Source organism: Limulus polyphemus, unplaced genomic scaffold (genome assembly GCF_000517525.1).
Source record: "Limulus polyphemus unplaced genomic scaffold, Limulus_polyphemus-2.1.2 Scaffold2808, whole genome shotgun sequence".
In the NCBI taxonomy this organism is placed as follows: Eukaryota; Metazoa; Arthropoda; class Merostomata; order Xiphosura; family Limulidae; genus Limulus; species Limulus polyphemus.
The window spans coordinates 134,189-156,440 of NW_013668418.1; the positions used below are offsets into that span (position 1 = coordinate 134,189).

The following is a 22,252-nucleotide window of genomic DNA, read 5'->3' on the forward strand; positions in this document are numbered from 1 at the left end:
GACCTTTCCTTTCACCCTTACGCTGATTTTATTGTCGCATAGCACTCCTGACGCATTTTTCCAATTTCTCCATCCCGACTGGATTTTATGGCTTATTTCAGAGTCGAGTGTACCGTTTGACATTCAGGGGACACCCTGGCATTTTTCGAGGCTACATTCAAATGAACTGTCATTTTTTGGTTTTGGCAGGGTTTTTACGGCCGGATGTCCTTCCTGAGGCCAACCATCCCCATTTATCTGGGCTTTGGACCAGCACCGAGTTGTGCTGGTTTGCGCCCCCAGTGGCTGGGTTGTAATCAGGCTCTAACAGCTTTGTTAAATGGTCACTGACGTCAGATCGCCAGAATGTCAAGCATAGTTACTGAAAATCATTTGTTTGGATAGAAATCAAAAACGATATTATTAACGCCTTGGCCAGAATTAATTTTTATAAAATGTTTTCCATCTAGTATTTGATTTCTCATTAACGTTAAGGGCAGTGTAAGTTGTCTTTTTAATAAACAAACTATTATAAGATTGTCATGTCTTACATTATAAAGTATTACTAAGCACAAAGCTACACAATGGGCTATCTGTGTTCTGTCCACCGCGGGTATAGAAACCCAGTTTCTAGCGTTTTACGTCCGCAGACATACCGTTGTGCCACTGTGGGAGGGAGGGGTATAAGGTGTTAGAACGTGTTAGGTTGTGTTGTACAGCCTGATTTAGTCGCTTTCTACATAAAAGCGGACTCCCCTTCTGCAGAAAATTAGACATTCTAGCTACCAAGGTTTTCTTCTATATGCAGAACGGTAACTAAGTTGCAACTCTAACCAAAACACCCACACAAAAAAATAATAATAATGACGACGACTACAGAAACAACCATGCAAATTTTCGTCTTTACCTCATAACTGGAATACTTAATTCCTTGGTATGCTAAACTTATGAGTTTTAATTAAAACTATTCTTTCCAAGTAGCTCATATAACTCGCTGGAGATCTTATTCTTCTAACGAGACACGCAATTGACTCGGAGCAAACGCTTCGAAAGGTTAACGAAAGTAATTGTATATTTGAGTGTTGTGATAAATCTGTACAGGCGTGACAGTATTGCCAGGGGAACTAACTGTCCCATAACACATTAAAACACTTTAGTCACACACGCACACAACCCGTCATTTGTAATTATTATAATATTAGTATTTATTTCATTTTGTGTTTCGTTAATTCATTCCCCACTGTAACAAGAACTTGGCGAATCCTAAAGAAACTTAGAAGTGTGAAGAAGAGATGTATGAAACTAACACACACACAAATGTTTGTTTGAGCGAGAATTTACACAATGGGCTACCTGCACTATGTCCAACACAGGGATTAAAACTCTAAATTTCAGTGTTGAAAGCCCCGAACCAACGAGTAGATTTTTTAAACATCTGAAAAGAACAACGTCGTAATCAACTCTAAGCACAGCTCGTAGAACAAGAGAAATCCATTTCAACTCGAGCTGCCCAGTGGTTATTGTGCCAGAGTGTGGCGCTGAAGATTCGTGGTTCGCGTCCTGTTACCGCAAAAGAAAAGTGAGTATTAAGAGTAACAGTCAAATGCCACTTTTCGTTCAAAAAAGAGCATCCCATGAGTTGGTGACGGGTGGTGTTGACTTGCCGTCTTCCCTCTAGTCTATCACTTTAAAATTAAACAAATTAATACAATTTACTTTCTGTGTTGTGTTCAGCACTAGGATCAAACCCCAAATTTCAGCTTTATAACCCTTGGAACCTACCGCTGAGACTTTAAAAAAAGAAAGTAACGAAAAATTGTGTTTGTTTTAGAGCAAAGCCACAATAGGCTATCTGAAGTGTCTACCACGGGGAATCAAACCTCGGATTTTAGCGTTGGAAGTCCATAAAATTACTCCTGCCCCACTGGGGGACATATCGAAAAAGATCGTGACTAGCTGTTAGAAATCTCAACAAAGTAAATCTATCCACTTTAACTCAATTACAGGGATCACCAAAGTCTAGAGTATTGTTTGTTTAAAGTTAAGCACAAAACAACACAATGGACTTTCTGTGCTCTGCCCAGAACAAGTATCGAAACCCGGTTTCTGGCATTGTAAGTCCGTATACATACTGCTATGCCACAGGGGGACAAAGTCAAGATATTTTAAATAATACGAAAAATAAGGAAAGCTTTAGAATTAAGTAAATTCTTTTCAGGCTTTAATTTTTCAAGTGTTTTTGCGCCTTTATCATGAACCCCAATGTTCTTTGCTCGTGAAAACTGTTTTTTTTTTAAACCTCCCTTCAGCCCCATTACAGCGTTTTTTAAAAAGTAACACCTATGGTAATAAGATGAACGTGGTCAATTTTTTTTTAAACCTGAACGTGTTCAAGTATATCTCTACGGAAGAAGCACGTTCAAGTATATCCCTACGGAAGAAACATGTTCAAGTATATCCCTATGGAAGAAGCATGTTGAAGATTAACATTGCTTCAGAAGAGGCGTGTTGAAGATTAAAACTGCTTCAGTAGAAGCATGTTGAAGTTTGAAAGATAGGTTGAGAGACTTGAAACACATTTTCTACTCTTCAGTATCTGATTCATACAGTACACTCTATATTTTCATTATTGAACTAAGACTAAAATCAGTACCTAGTAAAAAAATACCTTAATTACAGTTTTACTCGGTTTACCTGGAGTTCGCTATAGGTTTCTTGATATTTTGAAACTAAACAATAAAATAGTCCCAAAATAGCCCTTCTTAGCAGCCGATGAGTAGATTAACAAGGTAGTAATTAGTATTCTAAATATTATTAGCCCCAAAATAGCCCTTCTCAGCAGCCGGTGGGTAGATTAACAAGGTAGTAATCAGTATCCTAAATATTATTAGCCCCAAAATAGCCCTTCTCAGCAGCCAGTGGGTAGATTAACAAGGTAGAAATTAGTATCCTAAATATCATTAGCCTCAAAATAGCCCTTCTCAGCAGCCGGTGGGTAGAATAACAAGGAAGTAATTTGTATCTGGGCATAAAAAAAGATGATATATTGTTTAATAATTAAACTCAGGTGATCATAAATATTACAAACCGTGACAAACATATTGAGATCCAATCGCCACAAATTTACAGTAAATAATTGGTTTACCTTTCTGCCTTTTCAGGAGCGTTCATTGCTTTTCATTGCTTATATAGCAATTGTATTAATTTTCTGGGGGCATGCCCCCAGACCTCACTAGGTTGAGCTGCTAAAAGCAGCTGCTTATACTCTCAATCGCTCATTGTAAAATCTGCATGTCTAGCCAAACACCCCCCATTTTCAACCTCCTTCCTACATCACTGGTTTTCAGTACTTTTATCGAGGCAGAACAAAATAAAACTTATAATAAATACGTTCCTTCGCTTTTAACAATACTTTAAACCAAATAATACCTCACTGATTTTGTTGTTTTTTTAGCGCAAAACTACTACACAATGGACTAGTTGCACTCTTTTCAGCGGGGGAATCGAACCTCGGATTTAAGCACTTTAGGTCTATAAACTTACCGTTGATCCATCGGAGGACCACTGGTTTAAGATATTTAGAAATTATTAAATAGCCTTTACAATAACATTCAAAGTCACGTGAATCTCTACAACTAACAATGTTGATGAAGCCATCTTTAAAGAAAAATAGAGTATGTTATTACTCGTAAGACATACAAACACCAGTTGTCTGCTCCAATGATGATGATGAGTCGGCTAGGTCGTCAATTACTGACCCTCGAGGCACGTGCCGCCCCATGGTCATTTATTGCAGAGTTATTGAAAAGAACAGAACCACCACGGAAAGGGCGTAAGGCGCAAATTAATTTATAAGAGCGGCTGTTATGATAAATCACGATGAGAACGTCTGACGAGAGTAGCACTTTAAGGGAGGATTACAGTTGCTTTTTTCGTGACGTTTTTCTACTTGAGCGAATTTAATCTTTGTCGAATAATCACCACCTTAAGTTTTGCTGAAACGCGGAACAGATTACCCCCGTGGGTGACTTCTGTGGCTAAAGTCTTTTTTAATTACATATCATCTTCGCGGGAGTCGTGTACAGTTATTCTTATAGCTGGTAGAATGGGAAGTTTTTAGGATTGTAATCCGCCAAGTTTTTGTTTTAGTTTAAGATTAAAACCGGTGTTTTTAAGATCTGTTTTTATTACTTGAGTCATCGGTGGAGCATAACTATATTTTACCTTAATTAACTTTGAATCATGCTAAATTTATCTCAGTATATCTCTTTTTTGTGTGCTCAGTATTTACGTCTCTACAAAAAAAAAAACAACAACTTCCCCGTCTCTTGAGAAATTCTGATGTGGAGTATTCAGTAATAATATAAATTATTTATCAGTATCGAAGTTCAACTCTTTTGTTGTTGTTTCTTTTACACAACTAGGCCTTATATCTTCATCTTTAGTTTCGGACTGCCACAATCTACCCGTCGATATTTCAAGCGTTGCGATAAATGCAACTTTAGACTCGGATTGTTAAAGTGTAGGCCTAGCATAGCGTTGAGATATATGGAATTTTAGTCTCGGAATGTTAAAATGTAGCCCAGCATAGCGTTGTAATATATGCAACTTTAGCCTCGGATTGTTAAAATGTAGGCCCAGCATAGCGTTGTGATATGTGCAAATTTAGCCTCGGATTGTTAAAGTGTAGCCCAGCATAGCGTTGTAATATATGCAACTTTAGCCTCGGATTGTTAAAATGTAGGCCCAGCATAGCGTTGTGATTTGTTATTTTCCTTTAATTGGACAATCAACGTTTCGCTTTACAGTTTCTTCAGAAGCGTTCCACTAAAACATAAACCGTAACTTGAAGCTTTGTACTGTCACTTATTTTTAGTATTACAATCCCACTATTCGTTGGTAAAACAGTAACCCCAAAGTTGGCGGTGGGTGATGTTGAATAGCTATATCGCTTCTTAGTTAGGGACTGCTTGCACAGAATAGCACGCGTGTAGCTTTGCGCGAAATTAATTGAACAAACAAAAAATATTAGATTCTTTCTCCCGGCATTCAACGAGGTCTAATATCTAAAAATTTAGTTTCGGACTATTACAGTCTAAATGCTAATATCTACGGGGTCTGATATCCGCAACTTTAGTTTTGTTGTGTTACTGTCTGGATGCCGATATTTAAACAGATCTGAAATCTGCAACTTTAGTTCTGTTGTGTTACTGTCTAGATGCCGATATTTAAACAGATGTTATATCTGCAACTTTAGTTTGTTGTGTTACTGTCTGGATGCCGATATTTAAACAGATCTGAAATCTGCAACTTTAGTTCTGTTGTGTTACTGTCTAGATGCCGATATTTAAACAGATGTTATATCTGCAACTTTAGTTTTGTTGTGTTACTGTCTGGATGCCGATATTTAAACAGATCTGATATCTGCAACTTTAGTTTTGTTGTGTTACTGTCTAGATGCCGATATTTAAACAGATCTGATATCTGCAACTTTAGTTTTGTTGTGTTACTGTCTAGATGCCGATATTTAAACAGATCTTATATCTGCAACTTTAGTTCTGTTGTGTTACTGTCTAGATGCCGATATTTAAACAGATCTTATATCTGCAACTTTAGTTCTGTTGTGTTACTGTCTAGATGCCGATATTTAAACAGATCTGATATCTGCAACTTTAGTTTTGTTGTGTTACTGTCTAGATGCCGATATTCAAACAGATCTTATATTTATAACTTTAGTTTTGTATCTTTACATAGTATAATTGTTGATTCAAAATTTTCTCATCCTCCTATAGCAGCTATGCCGCTTTTAAAATGTTTATTTAGCAAACACGTGATTTCACTTTCAGTGTGTCTGTTTCAAGATGTTAACTCGTTTAATCTTGTAGTTCCAGTTTGTTAATACGTCCTTCAATTTTAAGTCTGCCATGTTCCAGAATGTTAGAACGTTCTTCGAGCTGAGATTTTTTTTTACAAAATGTAAGCACGTTCTTTCATCTTTTTACTTTAATCTGTTTCAAAATGTTAACACGTTCTTCTTTCAACTTTTAGTCTAGCCTGCTTCAAAATGTTAACATGTTATTTCTTGTTTTTAGTCTAACACGTTTCAAAGTGTTAACATGATATTTCTTGTTTTAGTCTAGCCCGTTTCAAAATGTTAACATGATCTTTTTGTTTTTAGACTAGCCCGTTTCAAATGTTAACGTGATCTTTCTTGTTTTTATTCTAACCCGTTTCAAGGCGTTAACATGATTTTTCTTGTTTTAGTCTAGCCCGTTTCAAAATGTTAACATGATCTTTTTTGTTTTTAGACTAGCCCGTTTCAAATGTTAACATGTTATTTTTGGTTTTTAGACTAGCCCGTTTCAAATGTTAACGTGATCTTTCTTGTTTTTATTCTAACCCGTTTCAAATGTTAACGTGATCTTTCTTGTTTTTATTCTAACCCGTTTCAAATGTTAACATGATATTTCTTGTTTTTATTCTAACCCGTTTCAAGGCGTTAACATGATTTTTCTTGTTTCTTTAAAGTAAGAAAGGTTTTGTCAAAATAATCACGGTAATACAGCATGTTTAGGGGTATGTTAAAAGTCACAATTTTATATAGTGTTTTCAGGAAGATGATCAAAGTCACCATGGTGGTACAATATTTTTAATGACATGGCCAAAATCATCATCGTGGTACAGTATTTTTATGGAAGTGGTCAATAACGTCAAAGTGGTGCAGTATTTTTATGGATGGGGTCAATAACGTCATGGTGGTACAGTATTTTTATGGATGTGGTCAATAACGTCATGGTGGTACAGTATTTTTATAGATGTGGTCAATAACGTCAAAGTGGTACAGCATTTTTATGGAAGTGGTCAATAACGTCATGGTGGTACAGCATTTTTATGGAAGTGGTCACTAACGTCATGGTGGTACAGCATTTTTTACTGAAATGCTCAAAGTTATGACGCGCGCGATACAGTATTTCTTAAGAAGTGAGGCAAGACGCCATGGCGGTACAGTATTTTTAGGGGAGATGGTCGAGACTACCAAGATGTTGCAAAAGAGATGGTCGAAGTTTCAGTAATTAAGTGAAATTAGACGGAGGATGGTAATTGACATTACAATGGTGTGCAAAAAAGTTCTTGCCGTAAGTAATTTGTCTTAATCATTAATCCCCCTTTCTGTTGCTTCAGAAAACGATCAAGATATTATCACCTGCTTAAGAAAAACCTCTGTTCTCTGACGAGAACGGAAGTTTCTAAGATTGCCTTCCAGAACAAAAGAAGTCCTAGAAACAGATTTAACCAAAGACAGGGGTTTGTTTATTATCGACCAGACTTTGTTAGAAGTGAGACACACATCTTAATGAAGTTCTGGGGTCTTTCGTGATGTCCTCCAAGCTTATTAAGTATAATTAGATAATCTTTCGTGTAATAAGTATTTCCTGCTCTTTCTCTTCTGAATGGTCTCTCCACCAGAAGACATTTCTAACTGTCTTAGATCTGTCATTCGCTTCACTGACACCTTTTGTACTTATAATTCAAAGCATCATCAAATAATTTTTGGCCATTTTCATCCAATATTGCCTTTATACTCTAACTGTAGAGAAGACGGGCGGTTTGGAATACTTTACGGTGACTGTGATATTATTATGTTATATATAAATTTGGCAAGAGTGACGTTAGGTGGCGCGCGCGAACGTGAACACACCTCATAATAACGTGGTTAAACAGGACACCAGTGAGCATTGTATAATGTAATATTGTAGTCGTTTATTATTTAAATTAGGTATTGTTTGCCGGAGTTTTATCTACCCCCTCTTTTTTTTTTAGAGATATCAGCTTCGTTTCTAATAGCATGCTTGGAACTGGAAAGACATTCTTTCTTTGATTAAGTAGATATATTCCGCTTTTCTGTAAAGAGCGGAATCAGACAAGCTTCATAAAACTGATGAACATTCTCGGTATGATTGGGCAAACAATGGCAGAAAGTTGTCTTGGTTTCGATTAGATGAAAATAGAAAACTAAACTTCTTGAAACACTAACATTAAATCTTACCGTTAAGTGGCACCGAAACATTTTTTTCTCCCAGCTCAAGCACAGAAAAATGAGTTCTAAGATTGATCGTAATTAAACTACGTGACGTTTCACTTACTTCTAAAAAGAAAACACTAGGAAAGACTGGTGTTTTTTGGTTTGGTATATGTATTTCTTTTTGAAAGTTTTAATGCTAGAATTAAACTTTTTTTTCTCGATATTGTGGTCTGTTTTGAATTTTCACGTTCAGTTATTAGAAAATTATGTATTGTGTTTTTAGCTAATCAACCAGCACGTGGTAATTAGGGACCGTTCGTGACGTAAGGAGAGGATATGTGAAACTATGAGCCAATATCAGTGGCGTAAGTATGCCCCTGCAATTGCCGGGGGCCAAAATCGTAACTACAGTTATAGAGAAGTAAATGTAGGGGTCCAATTACTTTTATGCGGGGGGGGGAGGCATCTTTTGTTACGCCACTGGCCTTCTGCCCCCTTGTCTCTTGAATCTATACCCGTGTGTGAGTACTTGTAATGGCAAAATTTACATACTCGGAATCTTCTTCAGATAATTGTTATATTTGATTTTCAAAATAACCCATAATTTTATAGAGACGAGTGTTTGGTAAGGAAATCTGAGCATACACTCGGCCAAGTTCGTTTTGTATACTCTTTTATTCCTGCTACCGAAGGTGGGACATACAGCCTCGTGAGTGAAGCATTGAACCTATGTAGCCTAGTGAGTGAAACACTGAAACTATGCAGCCTAGTGAGTGAAACACTGAAACTATATAGCCTAGTGAGTGTAGCACTGAAACTATATAGCCTAGTGAGTGTAGCACTGAAACTATATAGTCTAGTGAGTGAAACACTGAAACTATATAGCCTAGTGAGTGCAGCACTGAAACTATATAGCCTAGTGAGTGTAGCATAGCACTGAAACTATATAGCCTAGTGAGTGCAGCACTGAAACTGTATAGCCTAGTGAGTGCAGCACTGAAACTATATAGCCTAGTGAGTGTAGCATAGCACTGAAACTATATAGCCTAGTGAGTGTAGCACTGAAACTGTATAGCCTAGTGAGTGTAGTACTGAAACTATATAGCCTAGTGAGTGTAGCACTGAAACTATATAGCCTAATGAGTGAAACACTGAAACTATATAGCCAAGTGAGTTCATATTTCACACTTTGTTATCTCCTTCTGTTCAGTTTTGATTTACATCCTTAATGATAACATAACCGTTGTATTAAGTTCAGAATCGGAGTGGAAGAGTTCAACATTCAATAGAAGAGGACGTAATACTACAGTATATTAATATCTTTGACGGAAGGGACGTAATACTAAGTATATTAATATCTTTGACGGAAGGGACGTAATACTACAGTATATTAATATCTTTGACGGAAGGGACGTAATACTACAGTATATTAATATCTTTGACGAAGGGGACGTAATACTACAGTATATTAATATTTTTGACGGAAGGGACGTAATACAACAGTGTATTAATATCTTTGACGAAAGAGGGCGTAATACAACACTATCTTAAACGTTTCGATTTTATTTAAACAAAAACATTGTATCTGTCGTATTCGTACAGTTACTCTGACGTAACTATAGCAACACAATTGAATGATGTTTCATCAAAAGCCATATGTCAAAACCTTCGTTCTATTCCATTGCAATATGGATTTTTATCTCGTGGTATTACAGATTTAGCTTTCGCGTTTCAACCCCCCCCCCCCCATCCTCCCCGAGTTATAAACTTCCAGTTGTAATTTTCTATAGTTTATATAAATACAACATCTATCAATACCAATGCAGTGTTTAAATTATTATTAACATTGTTTTTCCTATTACATATTACGTCTTATTGAGTGTGAACAATGGATAGAAAATCATGTAAATCTCAGAAGCCACCTTTCCATGAGGGATCCCCCCCTCGATGCATGTAATGCATCAGTCTATTGTTTGACAGTTTTTTTTTTAATTATTTTATGGTATTTATTGTGCTTCATTCACTTTTTCATATTGTGCATTATCAAATTAGGTTTAATGATTACTCTAATTATGGAAACAAAAGCACTGTGAAGTTGTGTAGGCAAAAGCCTCCGTAACTATAAAAGTTAAGTCTAGTTTAGAACGATAGAAAAGTTCCGATTTTGTTTGTTTTAGCGAAAACCTACACAATAAGTTATCTGCGCTTTATCCACCACGGGTATTTGAACCCCAGATTTTAGCATTATACGTCCGTAAACTTACAGATGACCTACTGGTGGTCAAGAAAGTTTCTACGTGTTCTGTATTTAACCACAATGCTTTATAATCAGTGATAATATCTGAGCATGCGCAGGCAGATATTATTCAGGGCTTAACATTGTCGTATATATATATATTCATTAAGAGTCACTTTTTATGCTAATAATAGGGCTTTAGTCTATAATTTTGGGGGTTCATTATATGTGCCCTGAGTCAAAATTAAATACAGGCTTCCTTTTTTGTGCTCCCGTTAATAAACCGTATTTCATAACCGAAATATTCTTTGCAACTTGCTCGTAATTTATCATGTTTTTATTGGACGGGCCTGTCGATACGAAGGATCTCTTCAGCGTCTTGTAGTAACTGTACAAGGCTTTTGTTTGCGTGCGTTTTGGTCAAGATTTGTTGGAGAAATGAAAGCGATCAGTGCCGGTAAACTGCACGATCATTAGAAGTAAATTTTATGTTTTAGGCTTAGAAATAAGAAACTAACCGGTTATTGTTTCAGGTTGCTATAGCTATATTATTACTTCTCTTTTATTTTCTAAAATTATGCGGCAAACACCCAACATATTCAAATGTACAAATCTGAAAAACGAAACTCATAACCGCCGAGAAGTATTGAAAACACTTGATTAGTTACCATGGAAACATGCTGAAATGTTTATCGTGGAGATGTGATGAAACTCTACGGTTACATGGAGATGTGTGGTTACTATTAAAACGTGTGAAACGCTGAGTGATTACGGTGAAGATGTATTGAAAATACCTGCTTGGTTACTGTGAATATTGTTTTGAGACTTGTCGCAAAATGTAATGGAAATACATGTATAGTTGCTATGGAGATGTATTGAAAATATCTTAATGGTTACCCTGAGGATGTATTGAAAATACCTGGAATATTTTTGAGACTTTTTCCCAAGAGATAATGGAAAATTGTGTATGTTTGCTATGAAGATGTGTTGAAAATATCTGTATGGTAACCATGAAGATGTATTGAAAATACCTGCTTGGTTATCGTGGGAATTTTTCTGAAACTTGTCCCAAGAAGTAGTGGAAACACAAGTTTGGTTACTATGGCTACATGTTGAAAATATCTGTGTGGTTACAATGGAGAATTTGATGAAGAATTGTGCTACAGGCGCTTGATTTCCTCCGAAGGCGAGAAAAGCCAAAACGTTTATATAAATAAATTTTCCTCTGTTCTTGAGTTTCAGGTCGTTCTTTAACTTGTAAAACTGAGCAGTTTGATAATGTTGTTTGAGAAATTTCCATTAGGCTTAAATTGATATTGATTAGAAAATACTTCTCATGAACGTCATAAAAATACATTCAACTTGCGACTTCAAATCCTAACATTTATCTACGATAATCTATGTCACTCTTTTAACGAATTCTTAGAATATGAATTATTCTTCTAAAATGACATTTCACCTAGATCGATGCTTACCAGAACCGAATTTGATTTTGAGCCACATTATGAATAACGTATTTTTTTTCAACACACAGTAATGAACGATACGCGACACCCACAACCCACGCACAAGTTATCTGAATCTAAAAAAATTCCACCTAATTTATGTAGATAAAAACTACTAACAACTTATAAAAGAATGCGCATGCGCTCAAGATATACATATATTTTACGTAGTTCAACATCCGTTATGAATACTATATATACATGGATAAAGATATCCTTATCCGGAAAAAATACATCACCATTATGCGGGATATTATCACGTGAAATGGAAAGTAAGGGAGCGTAAAAATGTATTTCTCTTTCCAAAAACTTTACTGCTAACGTTTTTCACTAATTTGATTTAAAAGTCGAAGCAGTGACTTACAAATAAAAGTAAAATGAGAATGGAAAAATCGAAAGGTTATTTGGTTTTGAAGATGTGTGTCTGTAATGTCTCTGATTCAAACACTAGAGGCGCTAAACGAATTTGAATTTCTAAGTGTTTTTTTTTTATTATTATTATTTAGCAGAAAGCTAAACAATGGGCTATTTACTTTCTGTTTACCATGGGGAATCGAACTCCGGATATTATTAGCATTGTAAGTCCGTAAACTTAACACTGACCCTCCAGGAGACAATATAGCAAATATTTGTTTGTGATTAAATGTAAAGCGACAAGGTGGGCAATCTACGCTATTAGTGCCCACCATGGATATCGAAACCAAATTTTTAGCGTGTTAGCCCTCAAACTTATCGTTGAGCCACTGGGGTCATGCTAAGTTAGACTGTTCGGTTTCTTGTCTATGTAGTTCAAAATAAAGAATTGAGTTTCCAGTGGGTTAGCAAAAAGTTTGAGGACTCACACCTGAAAAATTGGGTTTCGATACCCGCGGTGGACAGAACCCAGATAGCCTATTGTGTAGTTTTGTGCTTACCTGCAAACAAACTATAATCGTTTCAGTATGCTTAACAGAAAGTTGATTCTGGGTTATAGAATATTTCCAGTAAGTGTGATGGGGCTGAAGGTAAATTGTGGGTTATAAAATATTGTCAGTAACTTTGATAGAGGTGAAAGTTGATTCTGGGTTATAGAATATTTCCAGTAAGTGTGATAGGGCTGAAGGTAAATTGTTGGTTATAAAATATTGTCAGTAACTTTGATAGAGGTGAAAGTTGATTCTGGGTTACAGAATATTTCCAGTAAGTGTGATGGGGCTGAAGGTAAATTGTGGGTTATAAAATATTGTCAGTAACTTTGATAGAGGTGAAAGTTGATTCTGGGTTATAGAATATTTTCAGTATGCTTGGTGGAAATTAAAACGTGTTGTGAATTATGAAATGTTTTCAGTATTCTGAATAGAGATTAAGTATAGTTTAGGTAATAAACGTAGTCTTAATATGTTTGATAAAATTCAAAAGATACCTGGGATTATAGAGTACTTTCACGATTGCAATATCTCAGAAAGCTTGTATTTTGTGTGACACTACTCGGGGTCAATCTGCACCAACTTTCTCTAATTTAGAAGTGATCGACTAGAAGGAAGGCAGCTGGTCAACACCATTCACCGCCAACTACTGGACTACTAAAATCGAATATCATGTGATCTTCACTTTATAACGCCCTCACGGCTGAAATGGGCGAGCTGTTCGGTGAAGAGACTCGAAACCACGACCGCGAAATGGACATACCCTGGATTATAGAGTACTTTCAACACGCTTTAGATAGATTGGGGAATATCCTGGACTACAGAATACTTTTGTAAAAGCCAGACAAAAAAATAGACATACCCTGGGTTATAGAGTACTTTCAACGTGCCTGATAGGTATTAGGCTGATTATTTACTTGTTGTATTTTACAAATGAAATCACAATTTTCGAACTGGAAAAAATCTCAGCTAATTCTGTGAGGTAATGGTAGCGTATCATATTTATATTACAGAAGTAAAAACGTTTGTTTCTGTAGAGTTATACTCCGAAACGTCTTCAAATATTGAGCGTGTAACAGCTGTTTTAACGCAACAGAATTATCACAAATTAACGATTACCTTTTGTAGGTTTATAAAATAGATAATAATAATACTAAGTGTCAACAGTCTCTTAACGTTAACGTCCCCCAGTCGTTCAGTGATGAGTCTGTGGGCTCATACTGCTAAAAACCGGGTAGGCACAGCACAGATAGCCCATTGTGTAGCTTCGTGCTTAACAACAAACAAACTCTTAATGTCAATCATCGTTTTTATTCCAAGCAAATTTAAGATGGATTTTAAGTAAACAAAAAGTTTATGGCGTAATGATAAAAAATATTTAAATAAAAATATTGGTAATACCAAAGGTTAAATACTTTTACAAAATTCTTAAATTCATACATTAATATCACGGAACATGTTCGCCCTTTAGCCGTGGGCGCGTTATAATGTGATGGCCAATCCAATTATTCGGTGGTAAAAGAGTAACTTATAAGTTAGGGGTGGGTGGTGTTGACTAGCTGCTTTCCCTCTAATCTATCACTGCTACATTAGGGACAGCTAGCGCAGATAGCCCTCGTGTAGCTTTGCGCGAAATTCAAAACAAACATTGATACATAATCGTTAACTTATTCAACACCTTTGTGTATTGTTGTCATTTTATACGAACACATAATCTAATTATTAATTATCTACTAATTAATTTTCTTACTAATTACTAATTAGTTTATAAATTTCAGCTGCTAGTCTTTACAAGGTTGTGGCTGGGATTCGATCCTGGGTCATCATCCTGTAAAACGATTGATATGTGATCGCCACAACTTACCGTTAGTCAATTTGCATATATTTTACTGACTAATGAAAATTATTTTATGGTTAGAAATATAGATTTTACATTCACCTCCTTTATTTACAAGGAGGTATGTAATTTCCAAATTTAACTAACACTCTATTAAGGCTTAACCTATTCCATTCAATTAATATAAATGTAGATGACAAACTTTATTCTGCGCATTTCACTAAGGCAGAATTCTCAATTGTTTTTCATGTATTAAAATTTTTCTAAAGTTGTTTAATAAAATAAGTATATATGCCATTTTTTTATATTAATGCACACACGAACAACTGGCTAAGACAGCTTTATACAGAAACCAAGGAATAAATTAGTTTTCTACATTTCCTTTAGACGTAATTAACTTTTCAAATATTTTATTGCGTTTGCTCTAGAAGTTGTAATACTGGAGGTTTTTTTTTGTTGTTTTTTTCAGGTAAGGAAATTAAGCAGTTTAAGAAGAAACCTTCACTGCAGCATGGCAACTGTTATATTGTGGCCGTTTATTTTTCTGTCGCTATTCAGGGCTGGACATGGTCACTCCAAGTGCCCAGATATATGCACATGTGATGTATTGCAAAATCGGAAAATTGTGACTTGTGATCAAGGGGGGATGACACAGATCCCCACAACAGACATGGATAGTGATGTTCAAGTTCTGATAGTGACTGCCCCTTTGAATAACCCTAACAATCTAACCATTGGCCGAATTTTCCTGAACTTTCATTTCTTAGAAGAAATCCACATTACACATTCTAATGTTCCGGCTATAGGAGATAGTTCATTCTGGCCAGGTAACAACCTACGAGTCCTCAACTTACGTCACAACAACATCTCTCAACTACACGGCACCGATTTTAACGGTTTAACACATCTTCAAGTTCTTGATCTTAGTGACAATTTGATCTCCGCGTCTCCTTCTGCTCCGTTCCATTTCCTCTCCAACTTATCAACATTGTCACTGGCGAGAAACTCTTTAAGAAGACTTGTGCCTCGTTTCTTTTACATGTTGGAGAATCTGGAACATCTAGATCTCAGTGGCAATCCCCTTCGGAATGTTGATCCGGAAAATCTGAAGGACCTGAGACCAATAAAAACTCTTAGTTTAGCAAACTGTCAAATTGAGCGCCTTCATTCTCTGATATATCAACAACTGCCCAACTTGGTGGAGCTAGATCTGAGAGATAACTTTTTCAATTATTTTGCTCCAGAAGAATTTCGTCACTTGAAGAAACTGCGAATGCTTTACCTTGACGGTAACAATTTAAACGTGATCGTCGATATGGCGTTCAGTGGGCAAGTATTCGATTATCTTGGTCTTTCTAGGAACGAAATTGTTAGTTTCGATGTCTGTGCGTTCTGTAACTCTAGCATTAAAACGCTGAACATTTCCAATAATCAATTCTCGGCCCTTATGATTGACACTCTCAAGCCCATCATTTTTACCCTGCAGACATTGGACATTGGATTTAATAGAATCAGCATGGAAAACATTATGGAAGTTCTGAAACCACTCCACCATCTCCGTGGAATTTCTCTGGGGGGTTTGGAGTTAAGTGCCCTCCCTCTGGACATCTTCGTCTCTAATAGAGACTTGAGATATCTTGACTTGTCTCGGAATAATTTTGTCTCTTTCAATTTCGAAGTATTGAGACCAGTAAGCAAGTTGGAAATATTGGACCTTTCTGGAAACTGGTTTAAAGGAATGAAAAAGGAAGAACTGAGCCATCTTGCTCGATTTCACTATCTAAAGAGAGTAGTTTTACACTCTAATCCATGGACCTGTGAGCGGTGTCATATTCTCCCGCTCATCCAGTGGATGACCGATGCAGCCAGCAAGGCCAAAGTGTGCAAGAATGACCACGGCTGTATACATTGTAAGAGGCCAGGGAGCTTGGTTGGGAGGGACATTTCTACGTTACACAGTCGTGAAATACCACCATGTGGAGGGCCATTTAGTCAGTTTCGAATTCTCACTGCAGGCTCCCGTTTAGGCATAATAGTGGCTACGGCCGTCTTCATTATTTTCTTGCTTGTAGGGGTCATTTATGTAGTTCTGTACAGGAGACAAAGAGCTGTTTACTACACCCACGAGGAGGAGCGCTGCGACGATAATATTGTGTATAACGGTGTATTGGAAGCAGATCTGAATGGTGGATTCAGTGAAGAAAAACACCCGCATCCGGGTTTCGTTGCAACCATAGACACAAGAGGAGGAAAACCCAAACCCCACAATAATGTTACCTGAGGAAGAGTTGTTCAAAATAGTCAAACACATGATACAGAAAGTGCCTTGAGAGGAGAGAAGTCACGTGTCTAAAACAAACCTTAGATACAAAATGGGCTACACAGCCAAAACAATATCAATATTAGTTTAACGAAATTCAGTGCTTGAGTATATTAATTCCCTCTACTGTAACCAATCTACATCTACATGTATGTAAGCATCCAAAGGGTCTAAAAATAAATGATTAATACTAATAATGCGACTGGGCTTTTTCTTTCTTTCTTTCTTTCTTTCTTTTTTTACTAGCAGAGACCTGCAAAACATTTGCGGTCATATTAGTATCTTTATTACAACAATACTTCTTTAAATACAGGATTTCTAGAAGACAAAATAATTATAATCGCAGATACCGAAATCTATAGGTCCACTTGACTAAGGACTAACATTAGTTAAGCCTTCATTAAGTACGGCCTATATTCGATAAAAGAGATATATTAACACTGTAGCTTGTGTTCGTTTTTTGCTTTAGTTTGGTTAGGGCTAACTTTACCCTACTAAATACTACCAATAAATAAACTTATAATGTTATTCTACGACCTAATCCTAGATCTTTTTACAAATTTTGATAAGCTTTTAATATGTCGTTGTACAAAATGGCTACTACAGTATATTTACATCCGTTGAAATGAAGTGCGCGCGCATGTTCAGGACAGGCGAAAACTGAGTTTTATTATAACCGATTTAATGTTCTCGAACACTTTCTTTGATAAAATACTAATGCCTGACAAACAGACAGAGCGACACGTGTATGTCGTGTTTTGAAGAATTTCGTTAGAATTGCCCTATTTTGAACATGACTTTATTTCCACATTTCTGTGTAGTTGCGTGAATATTACTGACCGTCACTCGACATTACAATTGATCAGAAAACGTTACGTTTATATTTTCTAGACTTGTAAATGTCACGATAAGTCGCGTGCGAAAGAGACAGCGATATTTAATAACGTATCAGGTAGATAGATATTTCACTCACTCTAAAAATAGTGAATATTAATCCTAAAGTACTGTGCATAATCCTTTGCTAATTAAATAATCTTTTCTGTACTATAACGATTCTCTATTAGATATTAACATTGGAATACAAACTGCCTTTGTCTCAATTACGTTTCAAATTTATAACTAGCTTCTACTTCATCTCAGGAGGGCCGGGCGTGACCTAGTTGTTAGTATGTCCGAACGGTGAAGCAGAGGATTTGTGGTTCGAGTTCTGTTGCCTCAAAATATTCTGTCCGTACCTTGGGGCCGTCAGTGAGTTTTGATAGTAACGGTAAACTATTACTATTCGGTCAGATTAAAATTAGCCCATCTAGTCTATCAGTTCAGAATTAGGGATAACTATGCACACATACCTTTTTTTTTTGTAGCTTTGCGCTATACGCCTTCATCTCAGGAGAGCCGGGCGTGACCTAGTTGTTAGTATGTCCGAACGGTGAAGCAGAGGATTTGTGGTTCGAGTCCCGTTGCCTCAAAATCTTCTGTCCGTACATTGGGGCCGTCAGCGAGTTTTAATAGTAACGGTAATCTATTACTATTCGGTCAGATTAAAATTAGCCCAAAAACCCGCGGCTAGTGCTTTTGTGTAGCTGCCATCTCTTTCTAGTCTATCAGTTTAAAATTAGGGATAACTATGCACACATACCTTTTTTTTGTAGCTTTGCTCGAAATTCTGAAGCAAGTATCTCAGAAATACAGTATATCGAAGTGGAGCTTTTTAGGATTGTTAGTTAAAATGAAGTATCGAAGACAATGTTACCTTAAGTTGAATCAGTGATGAAAACACGAATTATTTGTATAATACATCAGAATAAAACTGACTTTACTCTTAACCACAGTTTTACTTTATTTCTGGGCCAGTGGAGAATGTTTGTTTGTTTTTAAGCACAAAACTACACAGTGGCCTTTCTGTGCTGTGTACACCGAACTGTAACGCCATACAGTAAAGAGCGACACCTACTCCGACATAAAGGACTTTTATTCGCCTGCTCCGATATTATAAACCGTGTGCGCTTTTTTTTATTTGTTTATGTTGAAACTTTGTGTCATTGTTTCGAACAGAAATATTCAATGGCTAGGAAGTTAGTTACGTCAACCTAAAGGAGCAAGAAAAAACTGGTGTTTAAAATATAACAAGTGTTAACTACGGAAGGCATATAGGACACAGACATACAGATATATATATGTGCTTGTTAGATTTGGGTACAAAGCTTCACATATACACCGCGGGAATGGATTCTCGAATTTTAGCGTCATAAGCCACCGGGGGAATGGGGGGGGGGGCTGATGGTTTTTTTTTTGTTTGTTTGTTTATTGGCCAGTTATATTTCTCTGTGAAAAACACTCCAGGCTACTAGGAACTACGTGATTCCGTACGTACAACTGATAATTTTTTAATGTTTGAGAAAATAAAAGAAACTGAAAGTATTACAATTGTTTTACTCATTTCCAGAAGTTTATAGGACTCAGAGGACTTTTTGTTGAACTTGCATATGTTGCGTTCATATGTCGTTTAACACAGCAAGTTACTCCCCCACAAACGTGTGTAATTTTTGTTGCTTAGACGTTTTACCATAATAAGTTATTCCCCCACAAACGTGCATATTTTGTGTTCCTTAGACGTTTTGCCATAGCAAGTTACTCCCCAATAAACGTGTATATGTTGTGTTGCTTAGACGTTTTGCCATAACAAGTTACTCCCCCACAAACGTGTATATGTTGTGTTGCTTAGACGTTTGACCACAAGTTACTCCCCACAAACGTGTATATTTTGTGTTCCTTAGACGTTTTACCATAACAAGTTACTCCCCCACAAACTTGCATAAATTGTGTTGCTTAGACGTTTTACCATAATAAGTTATTCCTCCGCGAACTTGTATACTTTCTGTTGATTAATTGTTTTACCATAACATGTTTCTCTCTGTCCTCTTACACACCACCTAAAGATATTTTCTAAGCTTAGACATTAAAAAAATAAAATGTTTATGAAAAGCAGTTTATAATTCATTGGAAAATATTTCATTATGGATTCCGATAAGTCAAAAACCTCTATTTTTATAAATGTCATATCTGTTTTAAGTTTATCCAACATCTTCCAAGTTTTTGATCTGATTGTTACATTTCTTATGTAGGCACAATATTGTTGCTTTTTATATTCGATAAGCCTGTAATCTAGAATGGAATATAGCAATCAGAAACAAAGAGCGATAGTAAAGGTACGTATGCACACAATCTTGAGAGGTGTGAGTGAAAGTACGTCATTCAGATGGTTTTTAGAGTGAGAGTAAAAGAGAAAAATGCATGATAATTGTTTTAACCGGGAGCTGAGGATGGCTCTCTTTCTTTATTACAGTCTTATTGGGCTCATATTTTCTTAAATTAAATAACCAGTTTTAGACTGAAATTTAGTCTTTTTATTTGCTAAAATGATATTTTCTTTGATTCTAATTTCTCAATCAAAGTATTTCATGTTTGAAGTAATTAGTGTCTGCTGCACAGGCAGTATTCATGGGCGCTCACAGAAATATTTTCAGGGGGTGGCGGGCTGATCCTCGGGGGCAAAACATGTATGTAGGAGATCAGTTTTTACAGTGTAAGTCAACAGACTGAAAGAATATGTGTTATGTGTGGTTAAACTCAAATACAAATTTACAGTTTTAATAAAAATTACTAAAAATATCTAATTTAACTACGATGTTAAGTTTACATTGTAATACGTGCATTTTTTTTTGTGAAATGTAAGATGGGGGGAATGCCCTCTCTTGCCCCTTCCTGCGGGAGTCCATGGCGGTATTTATTATTATTATTATTTTATACTTTATAAACAAAAGATAAATTGGTCTTGCCTTCAAAATCTCGCTACCAAACTGAACCGTTCACAATAACTTAACAGAAGGAAAACGTTTCTCACGCACGAGCCCCAAACTTAAAAGGACGTAATTTACTTACTCAGTTCTTTTCGATCTATAATTTTCAGATAAATACGGGTAAAAAATAAAAAGATTCGCTACAACTGTGCCCGTCAAGAATAACATAAAATATGACATTATGATCTTCAGGATGAATTAGTTGTTTTCCTTTATGGGGTTCGTCAGCATAACTTTGGATGCGTTGCCATCCGAAATGATCCAAATCTGCAGGTTCAGCAAGATTTTATGTTAGAGAGATTCTTTATTCCTCTTTTTAAAGCATCGTTTTGCGTATTTCGAGAGATGCCCACTTACATTGAAATAGAAATTTGTGAGAAAGAAGGGAGAAGAAATAGTTTTTAATTCAAAGAAATTGACACTATATTAGAGAAAACACACACACAGAACAGAAAAACGTCCTCCCTCTGTGGGACAGCGGCAAGTCTATATAATTGCAATACTAAAATCCGGGGTTGATTCCCGCGGTGGCCACAGCAGGTTGCCTAATATAACTTCGCTCTAAAAGAAAGAAAGAAACAAAAAACAAAAAGTCCCTTGGTGTATCAGCAGTAAGTTTGTGGACTGAAACCACTTAAATCTGGGGTGAGATCCCCGCGATGAAACTAGTGCAGATAGATCATTGTATAACTTTGCACTAAGAAACGAGTAACACAATAAAAGCATTATTGGAATCATTAAACAATACCTCATGATCCAAACTTTTTTGGGGTCATTTGGCATAAAATGAACTTTCGCAAGACAAAACGGGAACTCTAAATAATAAGGAAGAACGGTGATAACCGGGACTGTAAACATGGTCCCCGAGGTTATAAATAGCTTGACAGAGAATACAACATGCTTGGTCTTCCAAAGATAGCCAAGCTTCAAATTTTTAGAGCATAACGTCAGTGTACTATCAAGTAACAGTTTTGTTGTTTTTAGGAATTTGTAGTGCATAATAGAAGGATTTTGACAATAAAGTTAGATAAAAAAAACGACCGTTACTCTCCAGATAATAATGTTAAAAAAATATACTTTTTATTTCAGTTTTCTTTTATTATCATCTGGAGATTAAAGATCGTTTTTTTCTTTTCTTCTAATTTTTTTTCTCGTAAGTAACAGTTTTATTTGGAAATCAAAACAAAACCGTACTAGGTTTGACCCAATAGTTAAAGTACCCGGACTGTAAATCCGAGGATTCCAGGTTCACAGCCCATTGCTGCAAGAATGCGATCCTCATTATGGAACCAAGAGTGCGCTATTAAAACCCACTACTCAGCCAGATAAGAATCGTCCATCTGTTGGCCGTGAGTGTTGTTGATCAACTGTCTTCTCTCTAGTCTTACCAGTTCAAAATTATGGTCGGCTATGCACAGGTAACCCTTAAGTTTTGAAACAATTACAACCCAGTAATTAGTACGTACCCGAGTGAATGTTAATCGAACAAGTGTATTCCACTCGTTTATTAATTTTTGATTACGTCATTACTCGTTACTGTTACTAAGCTCGTAAACCTTCAAAAGGAGTTTAAATCCGATTTAATTT

General features: G+C 36.2%; 1 protein-coding gene across 5 annotated transcripts in view; it reads left to right on the forward strand.

Annotated features, from left to right (window-relative positions):
• LOC106467952 (chondroadherin-like) overlaps positions 1 to 17,002 on the forward strand; it is a 25,871-nt gene extending 8,869 nt beyond the window's left edge. For 2 of the 5 annotated variants that reach the window (XM_013928340.2, XM_013928341.2), the window contains exon 2: positions 14,955 to 17,002. In XM_013928340.2, coding sequence (XP_013783794.1) covers positions 14,955 to 16,766 — 1,812 coding nt within the window. In that variant the 3' untranslated portion in view covers positions 16,767 to 17,002. Of the gene's footprint in view, positions 1 to 5,936; positions 5,956 to 8,285; positions 8,368 to 14,954 lie in introns of those variants that run through there. The other 3 variants (XM_022396182.1, XM_022396181.1, XM_022396184.1) reach the window with 3 other exon arrangements.
• The last annotated feature ends 5,250 nt before the right edge of the window (positions 17,003 to 22,252 follow it).